The following is a 22,856-nucleotide window of genomic DNA, read 5'->3' as shown; positions in this document are numbered from 1 at the left end:
GTGATTCAGGTCAGCCCTCCTTCTTCCTTAGGACGTTCTGTCATCCTTACTGCTGGACAGTCAGCGTTCCAGATGGCCACATTTCTGTCCTGCCCATTGTCCTCAGTAAAGGAGTATTGGTCCAGGGACTCCTCGATAGTCTAGGCCTGCTGTGTCGAACTCCCTGCCTTAGGGAGTTCTTACACGTTGGGATGCATCAGTCAGTACATCTGAAGGTGAGGGGTGGGACCTTAGGGTCTGCATTTTAAGGAAACACCCAGGTGATTTTGGTCTTCTGTCATTTCTGAGGGTCCCTAGGAGGTCCTGGGGGAACTTGATAGTCAGTGGACAGATGGTTCTGGATGAGTAGGTGTCGAACTTTTTCCTTCAGCAGCTACTCAGCCTCTACCAGAGTTCCCAGAGCTCGAGGCGGGGGATGGGTAATGAAAGGAGAAAGAACAAATGGGAGGCAGTGCTGGGGGAAGAGTGTCGAACTCAAGCAGAGCGAGTGAAGCCCATAAATATTTGTTGAGAAGCAAGGGTTCCAATAAGCTTAATAAGAATGAGTAGAAACCAAGCCAGATTAGGGAAGGGTCAGGAGAGAAGGCGGAGCGGTGGGCTGACCCTTCACCTGAGGGGCAGCTCGTGTTTGAAGTCTTATTTGTTGGAACCACAGGGGCTGCCAAATTGGAAGGGGGGGGATGGAAAGGGGGGTTTGAGAATAATGAATGATTCAGACTGTTTTGGTACAGGGGAAGGGCTAAAAATTCAGAGCATTGTAGCAAGGGGGAGACAGGGTTACTTCCTAATAGTATGGTCAGGAGAGGCTGCCTGGAGGTGGTGGCCGTTGGCCAGGCCTTGAAGGCTGAAGGATGATGGCAGGTGGGCCAGCCAAGGAAAGGCCAGGGCAGAGATTTAGCCACCGACAGTGCAGTGGGCATTAGGGGTCTGGTGTGTTGTCTAATTGATAGATCCAAGCCTGAAGGTCCTCAGAGAGGTTTCTTGACTGTTGGGAGAGGATAGACTAAGAGTGAGGTCCTTCTCCTTGTTTCAACCACAGAAGACAGAGTTTTTACTTATTTTTCTGTAATTGGGTGCCATGTAAGGCTTTATTTGGGAGAAATGGACTGTGTTGCTTAAAACAAAAGCCTTAAAAACCACAAGGGAGATTAAAAATATATATACTTATGGTTTATGTTGAAGTATCAAAAGAGATAGTTAAGTTGGGGGCCCTTTTGAAGGGTAGTTAGGTGTCAGGTTTGCTTAACCATTGGAGAGACTCATGGCTTTGTGTAAAGAACATTGGCACTGGGATCGAGACTTTGCTCTCAGCCTCAGCCTGTCCTAACTGTGGGCCTCACCTCACTTTCCTGGCATTAGGCATGTCTGTTTCTGGGTTTGTATTTAATACATTAAGAGGTTGAATTGAATTTAGTGATTTTCGAAGGTTCTTCCTGCTATAAAATCCTATCAGCAATGATCTTGCTCACAGGTCTCCCAACATACACACAGGGTGGGTAGCAGGATCATGCTTGAGGAAAAAGAATTCCTTCGTGCTGTGCAGGATGATTAAGGGACACAGGGTGGGGACCACGATGCCTGCAGCCACGTCCCAGTGTGAAGGGATACAAAGAGGACAAGGGTGGATGCAGCAGAAGCTTGGGGATGGGCACCAAAGTCACAGAAATGGAGTTTGCACTAAAGAAAGTGACAGGATACATTTTCTTCTTATACTAGGGGGAAAATTCCCCAAGCTGATTGACTTCTTCTCTTCTGCATTCTTTTTCCTTTGAGGAATATATTTTAAACTTATTTTTTAAACAAAGCACACAGGTAGAGACTTTTGTAGCACCATGCAAAGATCTTTACAAAGATCTACTGTGAGTTTTTTTTAACATTCTTTTAAGGCTGGACATACTTCCAAAACAGCTGATGTTTTAATGAATGCTGGAAAATGAAAATGCGTGAGCTGTTTAGATTGGCCTGGGGAACCACATGTCCAGTGGCTGCTGTTGACCTTTGTGTGAAGTATCTCTGTTTTCTTAAAAATTTTCTTTCGTTGATCAAGCCTCATCATGATTCCGGGAGTGTGGCCCTCTCAGCTGGAGAAGGAGCTGTTTATCTGTGTCGTATTTGATTAGCAATAATTTAGAGACATAGTTGAACCAGAAAACTAAAGAGTTCCTGTTTGTGCTGGTCCTGCCTTAGGTACTAGCTCTGCAGTCAAGCCTAGGGTGTGATTCGGCTCTCACAAACGGATGGAGGGGCCAGACTCTTGAGCTCAGAAATACAGCATGGCGTGAGGTCACGGGGTGTGTGTGCGCGTACGTGGTATGTACAAGATGCAGACGTCACAGGACAGGGATGAGTGGCCTCTCTGCCTTACTCCTTCCTACTTTCTCCACCTCTTTCCCTTTACTTTATACCAGAGGGTAAAGTTAACCCAGAGAGAAGGTTGAGAAAACGTATTTGGCAAAGAAGCAGCTTTATTTGCGTAGAAGTTTCTACATTCCGCATGGAGAACACTGGTGATATTTTCCTGAACAGTAGCCACATACTGCATGGGACTGTGAAGACTAGTGCTCACTGACTGTTGGGGAAGGTTTGGAAACACCTCACAGAATGGGGGGAGGGGGGACACTCTGTTCTGAACCTTCTCACTATGCCTGCAGCTGGGCGGTAACTGGGACGGATGCTCCCTGTGACTGGGTCGTCTCTCTTGTCTGGGAAAACTCGTGAGAAGACTGTGCATGCATGTTATGTAGGCACAGACTTTCTGCAGATAAATTTTAAGTGCTATCCTGTATGAGGCTCTCCTTGAATTGACGTCACAATGAGTCTCTACGGAAAAACAGCTACCTTTCAAACCAGGCTGCACAACCTAATGTTGGGGTCTCCAAGGGGGCCCCCAATAAACAAATGATACCCCTCTTCTCTGCATGGTAGCAGAAGAATTTAATTGAAACAACAACAGAACAGATACCAGCTTTTTTTGCATATGGAAGACAAAGCTCTAGGTCTGTTAACCAAATGAGCCCGCGAAATCTAAAGCCCGGACTTACCCACTTTTTCCCATGTTGTGCTGGAGAGAGCAGGCTTCCTCCATTCCAAAAATTGGGGAAACAGCAAATGGCATACTCCTTGAAGGCAGGCAGCTCCCAAGAGGTAAGGCTGAGCCAGTTGAGCACGCCCACTCGATTTTTCTCAAATTTACCATTTAAGGTAGTTGCTCCCTCCGCTTCCCCTAGAGCAACATTAGTGAAAAGAGAAAGGCCAGTTGTGTACTTAGGAAAAAGTCTTCCTCACGAAATCCAGAAGTGTGGGGGGCGGAGCACATGGGTGGTGCCCATGGTTAAGCGGTTAAGCGTCTGACTCTTGGTTTCGGCTCAGGTCATGATCTCAAGGTTGTGAGATCGAGTCCTGTGTTGGGCTCCAAGCTCAGTGCTGAGTCTGCTTAAGAATCTCTCTCCCTCTGCCCCTCCCTCCACCTCTCTGTGTCTTTATCTCTCAAATAAATAAATAAATAAATATTTTTTAAAAAATCCAGAGGTGGGGAAACAGAACTCTCCTCCAAAATGTTCCAAGATTTTATACATTTTAGGGTTCGGTGCTCAGGTCCTACAAGAAATTACAGAACAGACCAGGTTATGGTTGGGATCCCTATTGGTCATGAAGCCACTGGAAACCTAGTAATATGAGAAATCTGGATTAATAAGTATAATACTTGACATTTGCCCAGCTTTACTACGTTACCTCACTTAACCCCAAACACACTATGATATTGGTATTAGTGCTTTCATTTATCCAAAGAAGAAATTGAAGCACAAAGAGATAGTGTTTAACTGAGGAGGGTAATTGGTTAAGAAGCAGAATTTCGACTCAAGACCATATCTTTCTGACTCTAGAGGTAGGGTCTGGCACAGTCCTCCAAGTGGCCGGATCCTTTACAATTACTTGTTTGTTTCCATTTTATTTCAAACCTCTTTTTCACTTGCTGTGGAATGTTCAGGAGTGCAGAGAGGATGGCATCATTAATTGTCTCAGTTTTATCTCTGTCTTACCCTGTTCACCCATCTGCTTTCACCAAGGCAAATTGAAAAGCTCCCAGGTAGATGGTTGTCTTTTCTCTCTTGAGAGTTTCTGGAGGTGCAGTTTGAATCTTCCAGCAGAATCACTCTAGCAGAGGTCACAGCTGAGTTATAACCTAATGTGTTGTAGTAAATGTATAGCGTTTTGCAGTTTTAAATGAGAAACATTTATACTCCATTCTAAAATGTGTTTGAGAGATTAGTGGGAGGGCATGAGGGGTACAATTTGCCCTGATATATTCACATTCATGAAGTAATATTGCACTAGATTTTATTATATGCAAAAATACTGGAACTCTTCCAATCTTAAGCGAAGTGCATCATAAATGTTGGAGAATATTGACTCATCATCAGATCACTTAGATTACTATTTTTTTTTTGCCTGAGAATTAGAAGTCTATCCAAATTAAGCAAGAAGGAAGCATTTGATTTCTTTGTTTCCTCTTAGGCAGGGCTCCCATTGTCCCCCTTCTCTCGCCCTATTTCATAAACACATATTTGCGTTGAATGGAATCATTTTCCATTACTCATGTACTTTTTTCATGTTCTGTCAAAAGTTGTAGTTGCCTTTGTCACCGGTCCCCGTGTCAATACTGCATAATGGTTTTCTATTGCCAGAGTGCTTTCATAGGCAGTATCTCTTCAATTTCCACAATAATCTTGAGAGATAAGCACCATTATCTTTAAAGACAAAACAGGCTCGTCAAGGGTGTCTTGTCCAAAGACACAGCCAGTTAGAATCATTGCCAGGTTCCAGAAATGTATGTTTTCGGAGTGGCACATGACCGGTACATAGGGCTAAGTCTTTGTTTCTCTCACCCCTTTCCCTAACTTCCTTAGATAGGCCCTGTAAGTTCCTCTCTTTTTGTTTTGTTTGTTTTTTGTTGTGACCTACCCGATGGTCTAAAGAGAGAGTCTTAATTAAGGTTAGAGTTTTGGAGTCAGCTTGGCTACTTAGAAATTCTACAACCTGGCACAAAGTTTTAATCTTGCTATGTCTCAAGTTTCTCTAAGTTTAAAATGTGGGGGATAATAGTGATACCTAACTCATGGGGTTGTTATAAAAATTAAACTAGATTGCAAAATAAGTAAATGTTAGTTATTGTTACTGTTATATAATCAGGTTGAATAGAATTTTAGACATTCTGAGATTTCAGTGGCTGTTTGGTCTCTCAAAAATCTGACTGTCTGTTAAAAAACTTGCATCATAATATGACTCAAAGCATGATAATGATGATAGCAGACGAGGTTCCTCAGTGCCTACTGTGTTCCAAACATTTTTGCATATACCCTCTTGAATTATCACAGGAACCCTGTAGATGCTGTGCTCTTACCTACTGGGTTATACTGCTCTAAATCTTGCCTGCGATTGGTGTCAATTTTACCCATCTCCCCAAGCTTAAAATAGTACTCTTTTGAAAATTAGAACTGTATTTTCCAGTTTCCAGTCTTTTGCCCATTCAGTGGTTCCAGATGTCATACACAAGTTCCCATAGTGCCAGGGATAAAAATTTTCCAGATCCTGAGAATCAAATTCACTTAGAATGGCTAAGAGTAAATAAGTCTGTTGATAGTTACAGGAACCAACTTCCTTGAATTTGAACATTTTTCCTTTAAAGCAGGACTTTCCCAAGAAAGAATTGTCATACTCTGTCTCAAAGAGAAAGAAGGAAATGGTAATTGACAATGACCTTTATCCCAGTATCCCACAGAGGTTCTGAGTGACCTCACACCAGCTGGTATACACCTGTGCTTTAAAAAGTAAGGATACATTTTTTACTCGCCTTAATTTTTTCTTTTTTTGGGTTAAACAACAGAAATTTATTTTTCACAGGTCTGGAGGCTGGAAGTCTATGCCAGCATGGTTAGCTTCTGGTAAGAGCCTTCTTCCTGTCTTGTAGACAGCTGCCTTTTCACTGTGTCCTCACGTAGTAGAGAGAGTAAGCTCTGGTGTTTCTTCCTCTTCATATAAAGGTACTGATTCCACCACTGGGCTCCACCCCGATGATCTCATCTGAACCCAATTACCTCCCAAAGGCCCCACCTCCTAATACCATCACACTGGGGCTTAGAGCTTTACGTATGCAGTGTTGGGGCACACACTCAGTCCATAGCAGAAGCATAATACAAATAAGCAACATTTGAAATCAAAGTAGGGCTACCACTACAAATCTTACAGACATTAAAAGAATTATAAGAGAATATTATGAAACTTGATGTCAATAAATTCAACAAACAGATGAAATGGAAAGCTTACTTAAAAGGCACAACTTTCTGAAACTGACACAAAATGAATAAAAAATCTGAGTACAAATGTGGAAATATAGCTTAGTATTATACTATATGTTAAAAGTTAAGTTATTAATTTTTAAAAATTAAAAAAATCTGCCTCAGTTTTTAAATTACAGCTATTCGATCAGCTCTGTCTTTCCCTCCTTATTCTCCATCCCCCTGTTTTTACATGCCAACTTACCTATTGGGTTCTCAAATCCTATGTCTTTTTTTTTTTTTAACCATAAAAATATTTTCTAGCTAGTCCAAAGATTTGGGAATAATAGAGTGGTTATTAACTTGGAGAAGTTCATTTTCCCCTTTAAAAAATTAATAAAATAACTAGGATATCTTTCATAAATATCCAGTGGGTCAACTGAGCATTTATCATATAATAATTTTACCTTCATTGTTTATTTTTAAAACTGTGGCAAGATTAGATCCACCCTGCCCAAGGTTGGATCAAAGATTTGCCGTCTTCCTCATAACAGAGAATCCGAGCCAGTCTCTACTGGCCTCTAGAAGGCCTATATTTAAGAGAATATTATTCTCTTTAAGAAAACACTTTTTTAAAAAGGCTGCCTTTTCCTCAGCAGAATGTGAGTATGTGGTGAATTAAACCACACCAAATAAATCCCACCCTCTCCTATCCTTCTACCCTTCTCGCCGATTCTCACCCACCAAATGTCCTCTTCCCAACGGTGGAGATCCTATGTCTGTGGGATGGTGGGTCTGTACGGGTCTCTGCTGTGAGCCCCCGTGCATTGATCCATCACTGCTGTTGCTGTCTCTGCAGTCTAACAGGGTGATGTGCGATGTTCTCCTCTTTGGAATGTTTACTCCCATTTTTAATGCTAGCATGTCTACACTGGTGACTGAGTAAAGAAGTGAGGGAACCAGTGAGAGTGTTAACTTGAATGGATATTGAAGAGCCAGAAAATGACAGGGCATGAGAGAGAGAGGCCTGTGTAGGGCCACACCTGCTTAGACTGACTTCATCTCGTTCAGAAATAACACGGGCTTTCGGAAGCTCGGAAATCATGCATGGCTTTGAAGTTAAAATGAGGCAGCCTTGTTTCTCCCAGCTAATCCAGAATGCAATGATATGGCGGCCCAAAGTTGGGGAGGTAGATTAGTTGAAAAAAAAGGAAAGAAAGCTGCCTCTCAGACAGGAATCTCTCTAATTTGGGGTTGTCTTGTGAACAAAGATAGCACTTAATGAGTAGGCAGGAGTGAAACAGTTCAAAAGGTTGATGGAATCACATTTTTAGGCACGTCCTTTATTGGAGCCTGGGAAGGTCAGGTGATGTTCATTGTACGCGCACACATACAAACACACACATACGTTCCTCGAAAATAAAAACCCGATCTGCTTTTATTCGGCTTCTGGCGTGTCAGAGAAGAGTTCCATGCACTATTCTAGCCATATAGAGAAAAATGGTGGGAAGATGAGAGATCAGACTAGTCATTCTTCAATTCTGAAGAGCTGGAATTTTAGGTAACACGTGGGAAAGGAGCAGCGCATTTGAGAGAGAAGTGGGACAGATATCTTCGTCTTTGAGGAGGGGATACTTCAGAGCAGCACAGCAGCTTGTCATTGGACCTCAGTGAGTTGGCAGTGAGCTCACAGATGCAGGTGGGAGTCCCCAGATAACTAAAGCATAGGCGTTTCAATTTGTTTTCACTTTTGTGGTTTCACTTTGATGCGAAGGATCCTTCATTTACTGTCCTCTATTCATTCATTCAGCAAATATTCAGTGAAGTTGGCTCTGTGCCAGGCACCATCCTAGCTCCTGGGACCCCAGCACTGAAAATGACATGGAACGTCCCACATGTGGGGCACTTCAGGGGCATTTCCCTTAGCTTCCTGGGGTGAATTGCCCTGTTGGTTGATCCTGCTGGAAGGAGTCCTCCACCGCATAGATGAGATTTCAAACGTCTTTCTCCCCAGTATAGAACTTCTTTCCCCCCAGCTAGTATCAGCTTTGGTTTCTCTCCTTTCTGTCCTGTACTACCAGCATCTCTGTAGAGGTGGTCACAGCTAGAGAAGATGGATCTCTTAAGGGTGGATGGGAGAATTGCTTCATTTCTTCCTCATCCTGGCAAGGACACTTTGAATTTTCAACTAATAAGGCAGAAGACATCAATAGGAAAAGAAAAATAAGAACTTTCCCTGCCAGGGTTGCCTAGTTACCTCGTCAACATTCCCTTGCAGCCCAGCCGAGTTCTCTCTGCATATTTTTATAGTGCACATGTTTTATTGCTATAATTGATCTATTAAGCAGAAAATATGGAGAACACATGGAGCTCCTGTCAATTTTATGCTGTTTATTTGGGTTTCCATTTTTCTCTTTCCATAAGACTTCACTCTTTATTGTCCTTTTCATTCTGAACTGGAGTAATCCTGTGAAGAAATCACATCCCTATCCATGTTGGTGCATTTAACTTTGTAGCTTCTAAAGCAAAAGCCAATGCACTAACCTCAAACTAGACGGCAAATTGTGGGCTTTTCAAAGGCAGACACAAGTTTTCGTTAGCTCTGTGTCTGTGATGCCTAGCCTTGAGTCTGGCACATAAAAAGTCTTTAGTAAATGTCCATTGACTGAATGAGCAATTGGCTTCGGAGTTTTATTGAGAACCAGCATTGTCCTGGATGCTATTCATAACATAAAATTTGATTATAGCTTCTACCCAGGGGGCAAAACTTATGACTTGTTCTTTCCTTTCTGGAGACTGGACAAGGACAGAGAATAACAACTGTGCTGTTGCTAGTGTTACATTTTCATTAGTCAAAGAAGCTTTTCTGCATGAGGCTGCCCCACCATTAGTGGCATCCACATTCTGTCTGGCATTTATGGAAAGTTATTCACTGGATACCTCCAGGGTTCTGGGCACTGTGCTCTCCAAATCAATCCAGATCAATAGACCTGGACATTGTCACCATCTGTCAAGGCATTTATATTCAAAACAGTGAGTTTCCCCTCATTCTTCTTAAACACACACGCACACACACACAACTGAAGACTATGTTTATGAAGCAAACTGTCGACAAAACAACAAATGGGAAGTTTATTTTGTTACCCCTTTACCCAGCCAGTCAGGCAAGCCCTCCAACTCTGTGCTCCTCAAAGGGTATACTTCTGAGATTTTGTTAAAGTGCAGGCTTAGATCTGCTAGGTCTGGGGCGAAGCCTGAGTGCCTGCATTTCTTTCTTTCTTTTTTTTTTTTTTATTAAAGATTTTATTTATTTATGTGACAGACAGACAGCCAGCGAGAGAGGGAACATAGCAGGGGAGTGAGAGAGGAGGAGGAGCCCGATGTGGGACTCGATCCCGGAATGCCGGGATCACGCCCTGAGCCAAAGGCAGACGCTCAATGACTGCACTACCCAGGCGCCCCTGAGTGCCTGCATTTCTAACAAGCTCTCTTAGTGACCTAAAGTGTCATCCAAGGACAGTAGATTTGGCATCACCAGGGAGCTTGTTAGAAATGCAGATGCATTCTAGGCATCGTCCCAGACCTACCGGATCTGAACCTGCATTTTAACAAGATCCCACCTTAACATCTGAGAAGTGCAGCTCTAACCATTTAATAAGCTCACTGTATAAATTATGGGCAGGGGTCGTGATGGGGCTCTGAGTTGGTCAGTAAGGCCAGGTGAATTTCCTGTTCGTGTTTCATTTCAAAACTCTTCTGAGTATCTGCCCCGATACAGCATTTGACACTCAAAGAAAGATATAGATGTCTTTTGGTTCAGCCATTCAGTGGTATGATGAAATTGTTATTATCCATCCTGGATTGCGAATGTCTTTAAACATGGGGGCCCACTCACCAATCTATCCCATCTCCAGAGAGCTTTATTCTAGGTGAAACAGTTTGAGCAGAAGAGACATCCTCATGTTTGAGCATGTCAGAATGGCTAATGCATTTAGAACAAGCATTAGAGGAGATCAGAGTTTTTGTTTCTTTATCTGTAAAATGGAGATAAAAATACCACCTGTTCTAGCTTCCTTTAGTCTTGTTGTGAGGAGTTTTGAAATCTACATGTGAAGGAGCTTTGAAAACATAAAAATGTTTATGAGATTTTAAAGCAGCTTTAGTGAGAAAAAAAGTCACATTTGTTTCAGTGCCAGAGAGTTCTGTGTTCAAAATTTAGCCTTACCATCTACTAATTTTGTGATTTCTGCCAAATCATTTAATCTAGTTGAGTCTCAGTTTCTTTTTATGCTAAGTGGTCATAAAAGCATCCACCATGCAAGACTATAGTGAGGATTAAAATGTTAATAACATACATAAAGGATCTGGTGGATAGTAGAGTTTAATAAATGCTAGCCTGGGTGGCTCAGTCGTTAAGCATCTGCCTTCGGCTCAGGTCATGATCCCAGAGTTCTGGGATCGAGCCCCGTGTCGGTCTCCCTGCTCAGCGGGAAGCCGCTTCTCCCTCTCCCACTCCCCCTTCTTGGGTTCCCTCTCTCGCTGCCTCTCTCTCTCTGTCAAATAAATAAATAAATAAAATCTTAAAAAATAAATGGTAGCCAGTAGTGGCACGCTAAGGGACATGATTAAGAAAAAATCCTCCAAAGATGATTTTTTTCCCCTCCAGTAAGCCTTTTACGTTGAGGCAAAAAGAAGGAATGGCTTTAAAGCTGCTTAAAGTTTTGAATAAATGCCCAGCCAGTTCAACAGACTGGTATCTTCAAGTTCATTATCTAAGTGTCTCTGGAAGAAAAATCTCTAAACTTCATGTGAGGTTTTAGTATTTACTGGAATGTTTGTGCGTACCGGCCACTGCAGGGCTTTGTGACGAGGATTTGCTATGATTATTCTGTGTTGTTCACACCCTGTCATCGGAGCTGCTAGAGGGTCTTTCGGGGTGTGCACAGTAGCCTGCCAGGGTAAGGAGGAAGGTTTCACATTGGTGTCCATGCAAGCAGATACTCCAGGCCCCAGGGAAACAGCCCAACAAGTGATGCTGAGGGTCATGTAAGGCGACGAAAGAAGATTGTTCTGAGGACCATGGTAAACTGATGGCACCCTCATTTTCAGAATAACAGAACGACGAGTCTTACTTGCTGGAGACATGAAGGGGCGGCATTTGGGCGGTTGCTGCTTTTCTGTCAGCAATTAAGCATTTAGACAGAGGGACTATTGTTTTTGGTTTTTTTTTTTAAGATTTTATTTATTTATATATTTGGAGAGAGAGAGGGCTCAAGGAGGGGGAGCGGCAGGCAGAGGGAGAAGCAGGCTCCCCGCCGAGCAAGGAGCCCGGCTGGGGACTCGGTCCTAGGACCCTGGGATCACGACCTGAGCCAAAGGCAGACACTTAACGGACTGAGCCACCCAGGTGCCCCGATGTTTTGTATTGTTTTGTTTAAGGTTTTATTTATTTGCGAGAGAGTGTACACGTGGGGGGAGGGGCAGAGGAGAAGGGAGAGAGAGAATCTTGAGCAGACTCCGGGCTGAGCTGAGTGTAGAGTCAAGGTGGACTCCATCTCACCATCCCGAGACCATGACCTCAGGTGGAACCAAGAGTCTGACGCTTCACTGACTGAGCCACCCAGGCGCCCCACTATTGTCTATTTTAAAAGACAAAACAAACAAAAAAACCCAACAACCTTACCATCCTTTCTCTATCTTCCCAACCTCTAGCTCATATTTTAATTTTGGAAAAGCACTTTTAGGGCCCTCAGTTTTCTCCAACGTCTTTCCAGGCAGACTAAGCCTTTGGGAAGGTATTCTTTTCAGGGAGAGATGACCCCTTTCTTTCCCTAGGGTTTGCAGAGTTTGTGTGGTGATTTCCTTCGTGGTGATAGTTTGAAGCACCCAGGAGTGTGATTTCACAGACGGTCTCAGGCAGAGAGTGCCAAGGGACCTGCTTTTCCACATGGATCTCCATGGGGGCTGGGGGTTAGTGCTCAATACCGCGTGAGGAGGGAATAAAAAAACCCTCGTCAATGTGGCATTTCAGGGAAAACCTAATAGAAAGCGAGTGAGGTAAGAGGAAGGAAGTGAGCAGATGGGGACTGCAGAGTGTGGCCAAAGGGGGCACGCACCTGAATGATCAGCCTGTGAGAGGGAGCACGGATGTCTCGGGTGTTTTTGTTTTTATGTTTTTACCTGAATAACCTAAGGTTGACTGCATCACCGAGCCATGTTTGAGTGTGGAATAGCAAAACCCCATCTAAATAGGGCAGGTGCAGTACACTGGTATCAGCTCCAAGTTCATTGTAGCAGATTCCATGATGGGCTCTTCTGAATCTGGCCACATTTGGTGGCCGGCCCATTTTGCTAGGACTTGATCCACAAGTGGGTCAGTTTTCTCCTCTCTGTTTCCAAGTCACAGCACACAATCGTTACCTCCAGCCGATCTATACCTGTGGTCTTTAGGTAATTTGTGGAACCAGAAGGAAAGACAGGTTGAAGGGCATCACTTTTTAGAATATAAGGCTACGTGGAAAGAATATTTACTAGGAGTCAAGAAACTCGATTGCAATCCTAACTATGCCCATACTAGCTATGGGACGTTGTTAGGCAAGTAAGTTTACCTCTTAGAGACGCAGGGACAGTGGTAACTACTACAAATCTACTATAAACCACACCAGGCTTTTGTAAGGGTCAAGTGAGATAATAAAGAAGAGAGCACTGAAAGCCAAAGCTACACTTTCCAAAATGGTAGCCATTAGCTGCAGGTAGCTATTTGGATTTCAATTAGTTAAAATTCAATAAAATGAAAAATTCAGTTCCTCAGTCACACTAGCCACACTTCAAGGGCCACATATGGCTAGTTGGTACCATATTGGACAACAAAGATATAGAACATTTGCGTTATCACAGAAAGTTTTGTTGTACACCTCTTCCTCAGAATTCTAGGGTATGATATCAAAGATGTAAAGGATAAAATATTATAGGGGTGATAAATGCCATCGTAGTTAAGGATTCTTGGAAAGAAACAAAACCCACTCAAGTTAGCTGAAGTAAAACAGGAGATTTATTTATTTATTTATTTTAAAGATTTTGTTTATTTGAGAGAGCACTAGAGAGAGAGAGTGAGCACAATGGGGGGCAGAGGGAGAGTGAGAATCATGACCTCAGCCAAAGGCAGATGCTTAGCCGACTAAGCCACCCAGGCAACTGATCCACCAGGGATTTATTTGACTAATTCAGGGAAAACCTATGGATCTCAAGGGCTGGAATCACAGCTAGGCTTTAGAAATAACTGGAACCAATTCCTAGAAGATTACCAGGAACTCAAGAATCCACTCTCTTCACTGTTTCTCTTTTTTTCTTGTCTCCTTCTCCCTATAGCCACTTGTGCTCTTGAATGTTTCTCTGGATATCAGTGACATTTTCCTTCTCCTCTCCCCCCTCCTCCTCTTCCCCCCCTCCTCACTCTCCTTCCTTCCTCAGTCTTCTCTCCTCCCTCCCCTCTCAGCAGAGCAGCTTTCTTAACTGCACTGCATGTGGTCCAAATAGGGCTCAACCAGGCCCAGTTTTCATTGTTTCTCAGGAACAATGCCTGACAAAGGCTGGGCCCTGATCCCAAATTCCCCTGAGAGATATTCTTATTAGCCAGCCTGGTGTGATAGCCACCCCTGATCCAATCAGTTCTATTTAAGAGCATGGGGTAGCGATTCCATGCTTACTCAATAAAGGCAGTGGGGAGTGGGGCAGATGCTCTAAAAAGGAGCATATGTGGGATGGGGATGGCGCCTTGACTAACATGTTCACATTAACATCTTGGAGAGTCCATTAGTCTGTGACCACATAGGGAAGAGTTGCCAGAGATTTGACCAAGGCCATGAAGAAAAAGAGTTGTTTGTATGGTTTGAATCACCATTACAGATGCTCGGGGCCGGGGTGGGTGGGGGGGGTGTTGGCATGTCCTTGACATCCTTATACCTGGGTGGAAGTAGGTACTGTCAGAAGCAAGGTGGAAACCAGATCTAAGCTCTTGTTGTTTCTTAAATGCAAACTGGGTACTAAGAAGACCCTTTTCTCTTCAGCCTTTAGAAAGAAACATGAGGTTCTCTTGGAGACTATTCAAGAGGAAGATGGAAGGGGCCGCCTAAAAGAGATTAAAAGCTGCAGACCGCAAGCCTGGGGCCAGACGGCTGGCAGTGGAAAACCCTGCTGGGTTGTGACCTCTCCCTGAAAAGTTCTAGGTGCCTTTTTGCTTCCTGCAAAAAAAAGGAAGAGAAGGAGAAGACCATGTCCATAGCCTTGAAGCAGGTGTTCAACAAGGACAAGACCTTCCGGCCCAAGAGGAAATTTGAACCTGGCACACAGAGATTTGAGCTCCACAAACGGGCTCAGGCATCCCTCAACTCAGGCGTGGACCTGAAGGCGGCTGTGCAGCTGCCCAGTGGGGAGGACCAGAACGACTGGGTGGCGGTGCACGTGGTGGACTTCTTCAATCGGATCAACCTCATCTATGGTACCATCTGTGAGTTCTGCACCGAGCAGACCTGCCCCGTGATGTCAGGGGGCCCCAAATACGAGTATCGGTGGCAGGATGACCTCAAGTACAAGAAGCCAACTGCCCTGCCAGCTCCCCAGTACATGAACCTTCTAATGGATTGGATCGAGGTCCAGATCAACAATGAGGACATATTTCCAACCTGTGTGGGTAAGTCTGTGACCAGCTTCTTGCTTATTTTGGTGCATCCCACCCAAGCCCAGTAAGTTTGCAGAGGCTTCTTCTCGTCTTTGAATGCTGGGGAACACCATATCGATGTTTCCCTAAATTCCACCATACCTGCAGTGTGTTTTTTCCATACCCAAGAACCTCCTTGAAATTAAAAAATTTGCAGACTACTTACAATTATTTTGTGGACCTCAGTGGTACACATACCACATGCTTGGGAACATTGCCTTGGTGAAATGTTAGATTTGATCTTGCTGGCTTCCTTAGGACTAGACTCCAAACTCACCCAGTTATCCTGGTAGAATTTTCATTTTTTGGCTAATTAACTAGTTAAAGTTACATTAAGTCTGGTGCATTTATTGGTATTCACCTCTCAGGTTAGGGAATCCTAGTGTGAGAATCCATGAGCTTATTTGGGGATCAAGCAAACAGGGGTTGGCATTCTTGGGAAATAAAGATTCTGGCATTCTGTTCTGCCCACTCCTGATCATTTTTTATTAATTCTAGGCTGTACTGTTAACTGTGGACACTTGTATAGGCTGCTGGACCCACTAGGACACTTGAAATGCAAATGCTTTCATTTGCTTGGTGCTCTGAGCCATAAAACTCTTCCAGGGGAAGGACCAAACCTTATCTCCCTTTTATATTTATTTATGCTGCTGCTAATTGGATTTTCCATGCACTGACAGGCTGAATTGAAAATTCAGGGGTTTTGTTTTGTTTTGTTTTGTTTTGTTTTGTTTTGTGTTTTTAAGCCTGAGATTCAATAGGAAGGAACAATCCCCTACTTCTACTCTTGTGTTTCCAGTGTCTAGCACAGTGCCCTGGAACCTTTGTAGGCACTCAGGAAATATTTGTGGAATGATTGAAAAAATACTTGTGCTGTTGGACAGTAGTATTAAAAAGCTCTGAGATGGTTTGGGATATAAAAGAAGCATTTGGAACACATTGTCGAAATCCCCTCTAGATGGGATGTGTGTGTCCCTATGTGGCATATGGGAAGTTGAGGTGGGGGGGGGTATGGAAGTGATTAAGCTAATACCGGGGGGGAGAAACGTGTATATGTTGATTAGGGCAGTATGTACATCTTGAAATATTCCGCACACAAACCAATTCGCTCAGAACCACTGTGCTGCCTTGACTTGTCCAGCTCTCTCATGCTCTTGCTCTGTGCTGTTCCTTGCTAAGGAAGGAGGTGGTGTGTGTGGTTGTGCAAACTCTCTTGGCTCACCAGCACAGGAGGAAGAAGGCAGGGTTCCAAAACGCCCCCAGCCATATAATAGGCAACTCAGGGGGATGGGAAGTTCTTAGGTTCATATCTTTTTGTAATTTTTTGACTGTCAGAGGCGTCTTTTATTGCTAGGAGGAATTTCCCCAACTGCCAGTGCTCAGTGCAGAACATGTGATAGCAATAAAGATAAATAAATGTGGGCAAGGATATGTCCTCTTTGTCTTTCCTCTTCTGTTTCTGCTCCTTGATGCTTTGAACTCTGGGCACTTCTGCTGTCTCTGGCAGCCGTGGTTACCACATAGAATTGGTGACCAGAAATAACATCGCAGAGCTATGGTGTGTTACTTGAGAGTAAGGAAGCTTCTGGCAGTCGGCTTGGAAACTAGGACATCATAGATGGTTTTAGACTTTACTTGGAGAAAATCAGCAGATGCCGCCATATCCCCGAGTCATTGACTTTGCTGTCTTTTTCCAGACATTTCCTGAGCCATTCAATGGGCTTGCAGAACATACTCACCTGGTCAGAATCCTCTGTTTCAGCTCTGCCCAACCTTTGCTTCATAGTACATAGTTCTGAGAGATCTTAATAGGTGCACCATGATTTTTTTTTCTTTCGTCCATGGAAAATAAGTTGGGAACTGCTGAATGAAAACAATTTCTTTACTGAAGGACTTTAATATGCTAATGTGCATTATAAATGTCCAAGAAAGGAATACTTTAGTATGTAGTATTTCCTAATTTGAACCTATATCTTTTTTTTTTTTTTTTTTTAATGAAGCACCATTAGCATCTTTGGGGAAATGTTAATCAATAGAAGTTAGAGTTGTCAAACGTTTGTTTGTATCAGAATTATATGGGCCTTCTGTTCAAAATGCAAATTCTTTGGCCCTCCCCCTTAACAACTAAATCAGACTCTCTTAGATGAGACCTGAGAATCTGTACTTGTAATAAGCACCTGCCACTACTCTGTTTAACTGCCCAGATTGCTTTTCATTCCCTCCAGAAACAGTCCGTTTCTTACCTCCCTGGTTTTATCCATCTTGTTTTCTCCTTCTGGAATCCCCCATCTTCTCTAACTAGTGAATTTCTCCTGCATCCTTTATACCATGTCCTCTGTGAAGGCTTTCACCCATTAGAATGTAAGTCCCGTAAAGGTATGGAATGTCTTTTATTCATTTGACTATTCCAGTACTAAGTCTAGTCTTGGTGCCTTACAAGTTATTGAATGGATGGATAGACAGATCAGTGGATGGAAGAATGGAGGACAAAATCATCTCTATAAAGTCCCAGCATGTCTGTAGTGCTGGTGATCAGAAGTTAAACAGAAGCACTGAATCCCTTTTACAGCACCCTCAGTCTATCCTGCACTTTGCCTTCATAGAGGCTAATTTTCTCTGTTTAATTTTTCCAACGCGAAATGTTAGGGGTCAGTAAAAACCGCCGGCTTTACCCTGAAGGTCTTTATCAGCATCCTGTGCACGGCTGTCATTTGCCCTTGGATTATATTCTTGCTCTCTTTTGAAAAAACTTATCTTTAGGAGCCACTTTCTCTGTTAGAATTCATTTCCTCCTCTTCTTCCTCCCCCTGATTCCAGCCTACTTTTCTTCTTTTTGATCTTTGTTCTGCCGTGAGTCATTATCATGGAAATGATCAAGATGTCTGTCAGGATAAAGTAAAAGAAGAATTCTCTGCAAACAGCAGACCCCGGGTGGATGAGAAATGGGGAGCTCTGCTTAGCATTAGGGCTTTGAATCCCAGGCATATTTCTGTGTTCTTGCCTGGGAACTGGGAGGGGTTCAGACTTCACCTCCTCCCCACTGCGATCCAAGGAAACAGGACCGGAAAATACTGACAGATGTGAAGTCTTCACCCTCAGTTAGGTATTAAAGCATATGAACAGCTGTTGATCTCTGCCATTGACACATGGGGGGAAATAAAATCTTTCATCTGTTCCTGGATCCTACTTTAACTAGGATACCCGTACTATTTTGAAGTCTAGCGTTCTCAGTTGGGAGCATACCAAACAGATGTGGCTCCCTTGTGAACCATAGTCTCTTCCACTCCGCCTTGATCCCCTTCAGCTTCCTTTGTGCAAAAGTCAACAGATGTCCCTGTGAAAGCTTCTAAGACAGCAGTAACTTCAGAAGCACAGACCACCTCCTCTTCCATTGTATCTCCTCAACCACTTTTAGAGATAACAACAGAAAAATAGCTACATCCTTCTTCTTTATTGTATTGCCTGTCTAGTTAACAATAATTTTTATGTCCTAGCCCTTAGCTTCTCTGTTTTTCTGTTATATAATAAGACGTAATATCTTAGTTCTAACACTCAGAAAAAAATGAGTGGAAAACTTAGAGCTCCTCCAACTCATGTTTTTAAAAAGTCTCTGAACGGGAGGAATAAGAACATTGAAAAATTAATTACATGATCTCACCTACCTTTATGGTTTTAGAATATCTGGGTGTCAGAGAAGGAGAGAGCAGGGAAGGAAAGTGAGACAGGCGAGGGAGGGGACTCACGTCTATTGAGCTTGCTAAGTGCCACTATTAATCTTTCTTAATTCTTGCAATAACTAAATTAATTAAATATTCCATTTTACCAGTGAGGATGCTGACATTTAAATAGGCTTTCCCAAGGTCATACAGCTAATAAGTCATTCAGAAGTCAGAGTTTGGGCTCAAGAGTAGTGAAAAATCTATGCCCTTGCCCCCCCCCCCCCATTCATTGCATGAATCATTATTTTGCAAATTTTCCTTCACATGGCTAAAGATTTCTCAATCAGTGGTTCTGGGAGGTTGTCTAGGATGGAGAAAATTTTACAAAGCCAAATTCTTGTTATAACTTTTAAGAAAGTGATTTTTTCTTTTTTTTTTGGTTTTTGTTTTATTTTGTTTTTGTTTGCTCCTGTTTAAAAAAATCACCTCCGAAATGCCTGAAGCGTGTGTCCAGGCATTGTAACTGTTTCCATGTTCCATTCCAAGATCGGGGAAGGGATGACTTCACCTCATGAAAACACTTTGTGAGCCCATAATGACCGTTACTACCATTTGTTTGTTCGTTCATTCATTCATTCATTCATTCATTCAGTAAATGCTTGTCAAGCACCTGCTCAGAAGCAGGCCCTGTTTTAGACACTGAGAGAGCAAAGCAGAGTTCATGACCTTGAGCAGCTTCCATAATGTCCAGAATGTCTAGTTGCTCTGTACGGTTTTCTAAAACGAGTAGTTCGTTCAGTGGTCAAGTGCATTGTGGGAATAGTTGCATCCCTTTGGCAACCTTTCTGATGAGGCTACAGCTGAGTTTCGTCCTCTCTCAAGATATTGTGGCAGGAGATATGAGACTATAAAAATGTCCCTGGGGAGAGCTTTTCAGACATGAGGTGTCAGGGAACTGGGCTTATAATTAGCCTTTAAATTTTAACTTTTTATGTTCTTATTGTAGGTCTCCCTCATTTTTTGGCTTTGATATAAATCTGTATAACACTGGTAAGACAGAATGTACATCAACAAACTGTATTTACCGTGGGGTAGAGCTAGCACTGGACTCACAGACAGAGACTTGAATCGATTCAAGGAGCTCTGCCCTCACAAGGTGTTATGTGACGTTGGTAAACATGGAACTGCTGTTTGTAAACTGACGATAGTAATTCAATCTCACAGGACTGTTGTAAGGACTAAAGGAGGCAGTGTGAGTAGAAACACCCAGCCGAGAGCCATAATCACCTCTAAGTGGTGCTGAGAAACAAGTGTATTCGTTGCTTTTCTCTCTGTGCATACAGTTCTGCATAACTACCAACCCAAATTCATGGAGACCACCAGGCAATTTCTGAACAGTATCCCTAGAATAATAAAATGCATTGTAAAAGACTCAACAAGATTTTTTAAAAGTTAGCAGTCTTCATTGCTGAATTGCTCTGTCGTGGGGTTGTAATCTCTCTACAGGTTGTCATCTCTCAAAGACTTTGGGAAATTTCAATGTTTTTTAAGGAGCTAGAGCAAAGCCTGGTTTTGGGGATGAACGCCTAACTACTTAAGGAAAAGGCCATTTGGTTGGGTCTTCTCACTTGGTTTTCAGAAGACTGCCCATGTCCAGTGTTAAAGCAGCTAACCTCAGCAGAGGGTGGGTACAGGTTAGTGGAGAAGAGGGGAGATAGCCTACCAGTCACATCTGGGACAAGCTACTCAGTAAAATCAGTGTTGGGCAAGGTTACCTTAATTCGATCTCTTAAGAGGATGGAGAAAGTGTTCTCAGGCAGCTTAGTGCCAGGAATGGAGTTCCCAAGATAACTTGTGAGCTAGCAAGTTTTCCCAAGGCTCTGGAAACATGATTTGCCTTTGGGATCTAAGAGACTGCTTGGCTTTCTAAGAAGAATTTACTAGTTGGGAGGGCCTAATAATAAAGCTGCCATCTTTTGGACAGGTACCACCACCCTAAATACTTTACCTGTATTATGTCATTTAAAATGTAAAGCAACCCTCTGAGGCACATAGTATGATTCCAATTTCACTGATGAAAAAGGTGAAGTAACTTGGCCAGGGTCACACAGGCAGAGCTAGGATTCAGACCCCAGGTGGCCCAACTCCACAGACATGGTCTCAACTACTCCAGCATCCCATGTCTGTGATATTCTTATCATACAGTCAACACCACCCTTAATTTACCCTTGCCTGTTACATCAGATGTTAAATCCTCTCTGGGAAAAGTCCTAAGACAAACCCAACATGTGGGAATGTGAAATAGGGCCTGCATCTGATAGAAATTATACCGGGTCCTTACTGATGGGAACTCCAAGGTTCTGCTTTTTTTTTTTTAATTTGAGAGAGAGAATGTGTGCGTGAGCAGGGGGAGGAGCGGAGGGGGAGGACAAGCAGACTCTGTGCTGAGTGTGGAGCCTGAGGTGGGGCTTGCTCCCAGGACCCTGAGATCATGACCTGAGCGGAAATCAAGAGTTGGATGTTTAACCGACTGAGCTACCCAAGTGCCCTTGGTTCTGCTCTTTTTAAGAACTTGCCTCCTTTGGGGTGCCTGGGAACCCAAGTTTGTTCAGTTGTATATTCATGGAAAACATGCAGACACAGCTGAATCCACTCTTCCACACCCCCAATGACCACTGGAGAATTGATGGTCTATTGTGGGTGGTCACCGTTCCCTGCCTTGTTAGCCCAATACTGCAGTGACTCGGTGGTTCTGTTAATGAGGACAGTGTTAAATAACCACCCACTCAACAAATCCCAAGAGATGCCTCTGAAGAATGGTGAGTGCCTCCCTGTGATAAGAAGCAGAGAAGAAGGGAAGTAGATACAGGGAGCTCAGAGGACCTAGAGACTGCCCTGCAAGGGAAGGCTAATTACTGTCCCAACCTGCACCAAGTTCTCCATTACCTGTGCCATGTAATTTTAATGCGGAAGATCTCAGGTGACAAGTTGTTACATCTCAGTATCAGTTGGGAAGGCAAAGAGGATATGTGATATTCAGTGGAAAACAGAGATGAAAAAAGCTGTATTGGGGTGGGGGTGGGGCATCTGCTGCTTTAACTTGGCTGGTGAGCGTAGACATGGCGTCCTTCCTTAGCCAGTGAAGGCTACGCTGTGGCAGTCAGAGCTGCACAGAGAAGCAGGTCGGCTCAGAGCCATGCTATAGGGATGTGGAAATACATCTGGAAGTGCAACAGGATGGACAAAAGTGACTTAACCAGAACTCTTGCCCAAAACAGAGTATGGAGTTGGAAGGAACAGTGGTACAAGCCACTTGGAGTAAGGACGAGACCCCTAAGCACATACTGGAATTCCCAACTGACTTCTACAGAGTACAGGTTTGTTTATCTGAGCAGGGGTCATCGGCAGAGCCCTGACACCAGAGGCCTTCCCTTTCTACCCTCCTGGCCAGTGCTCTACCTCCCTATAGATAGGGTATAGATACTTAAATAATGTCATTTTGAAGGGAGGTCCAATTATTGGCCTCCCCTAGATCTCCATGTGTAAAGAGTGATTCACTTCCTTTAAAATACCTTGTAGGTCTAGGGACATGTGTTGCCTGTAAGGCCTCTGCAGATGGGAACTTTCTGTCATTTTACCTTTAATAACTCATGTTAAATGTATAGTCCAAGTGATAATTCTAGCCATGTTTTCCTTCATATAATCAGCTTTTCCATTAAGTCTTCTTCTAATATAATGGATGCTCTGGGAAAATGAGCCAGTTTGGAGCGGGGAATGGGGGAGAGGGGTGGGAAAAAGGAACAAAAGCATTAGTGTCTGTATGATGTGACTTTGAGTCCCAGTAATCAACTTTTACTGGTAAATTTTCAGTCTCTCTAAGTTTGTTTCTTCATCTATGAAATGCGTGTGACAGTAGCTTCTTCACGGGATTGTTGAGGGTATTAAATAACATGCTACATTTCAAACACTTAGCTCGGGGCTGGATATGCTTCAAATGTCGGTTCCCTCAGCATCACACAGTAGCAGGGTGATGAAATAGATGCGTCAGGCGAGTTGAGGTGAAAAAGGAAAGAAGCTTGGATAAGAATCCACGAATTAGGGGCACCTGGGTGGCACAGCGGTTAAGCGTCTGCCTTCTGCTCAGGGCGTGATCCCGGCGTTCTGGGATCGAGCCCCACATCAGGCTCCTCCACTATGAGCCTGCTT

The 22,856-nt window shown here is 43.4% G+C and overlaps 1 protein-coding gene across 7 annotated transcripts in view; it reads left to right on the top strand.

Moving 5' to 3' along the window:
* Nucleotides 1-22,856, top strand: part of MOB3B (MOB kinase activator 3B) — a 210,965-nt gene that overhangs the window by 55,838 nt on the left and 132,271 nt on the right. For 5 of the 7 annotated variants that reach the window (XR_008959893.1, XM_044386884.3, XM_057313504.1 and 2 more), the window contains exon 2: nt 14,342-14,964. Coding sequence is in view for 6 of the 7 variants with exons in the window: in XM_044386884.3 (XP_044242819.1) it covers nt 14,547-14,964 (418 nt within the window). In the remaining variant the exon portion in view is untranslated. Of the gene's footprint in view, nt 1-5,892; nt 5,943-14,341; nt 14,965-22,856 lie in introns of those variants that run through there. The other 2 variants (XM_044386885.3, XM_048223462.2) reach the window with 2 other exon arrangements.

The sequence above is a fragment of the Ursus arctos genome, unplaced genomic scaffold (genome assembly GCF_023065955.2).
Source record: "Ursus arctos isolate Adak ecotype North America unplaced genomic scaffold, UrsArc2.0 scaffold_18, whole genome shotgun sequence".
NCBI classification, from domain to species: Eukaryota; Metazoa; Chordata; class Mammalia; order Carnivora; family Ursidae; genus Ursus; species Ursus arctos.
This window is presented reverse-complemented; position numbering and strand designations above follow the sequence as displayed.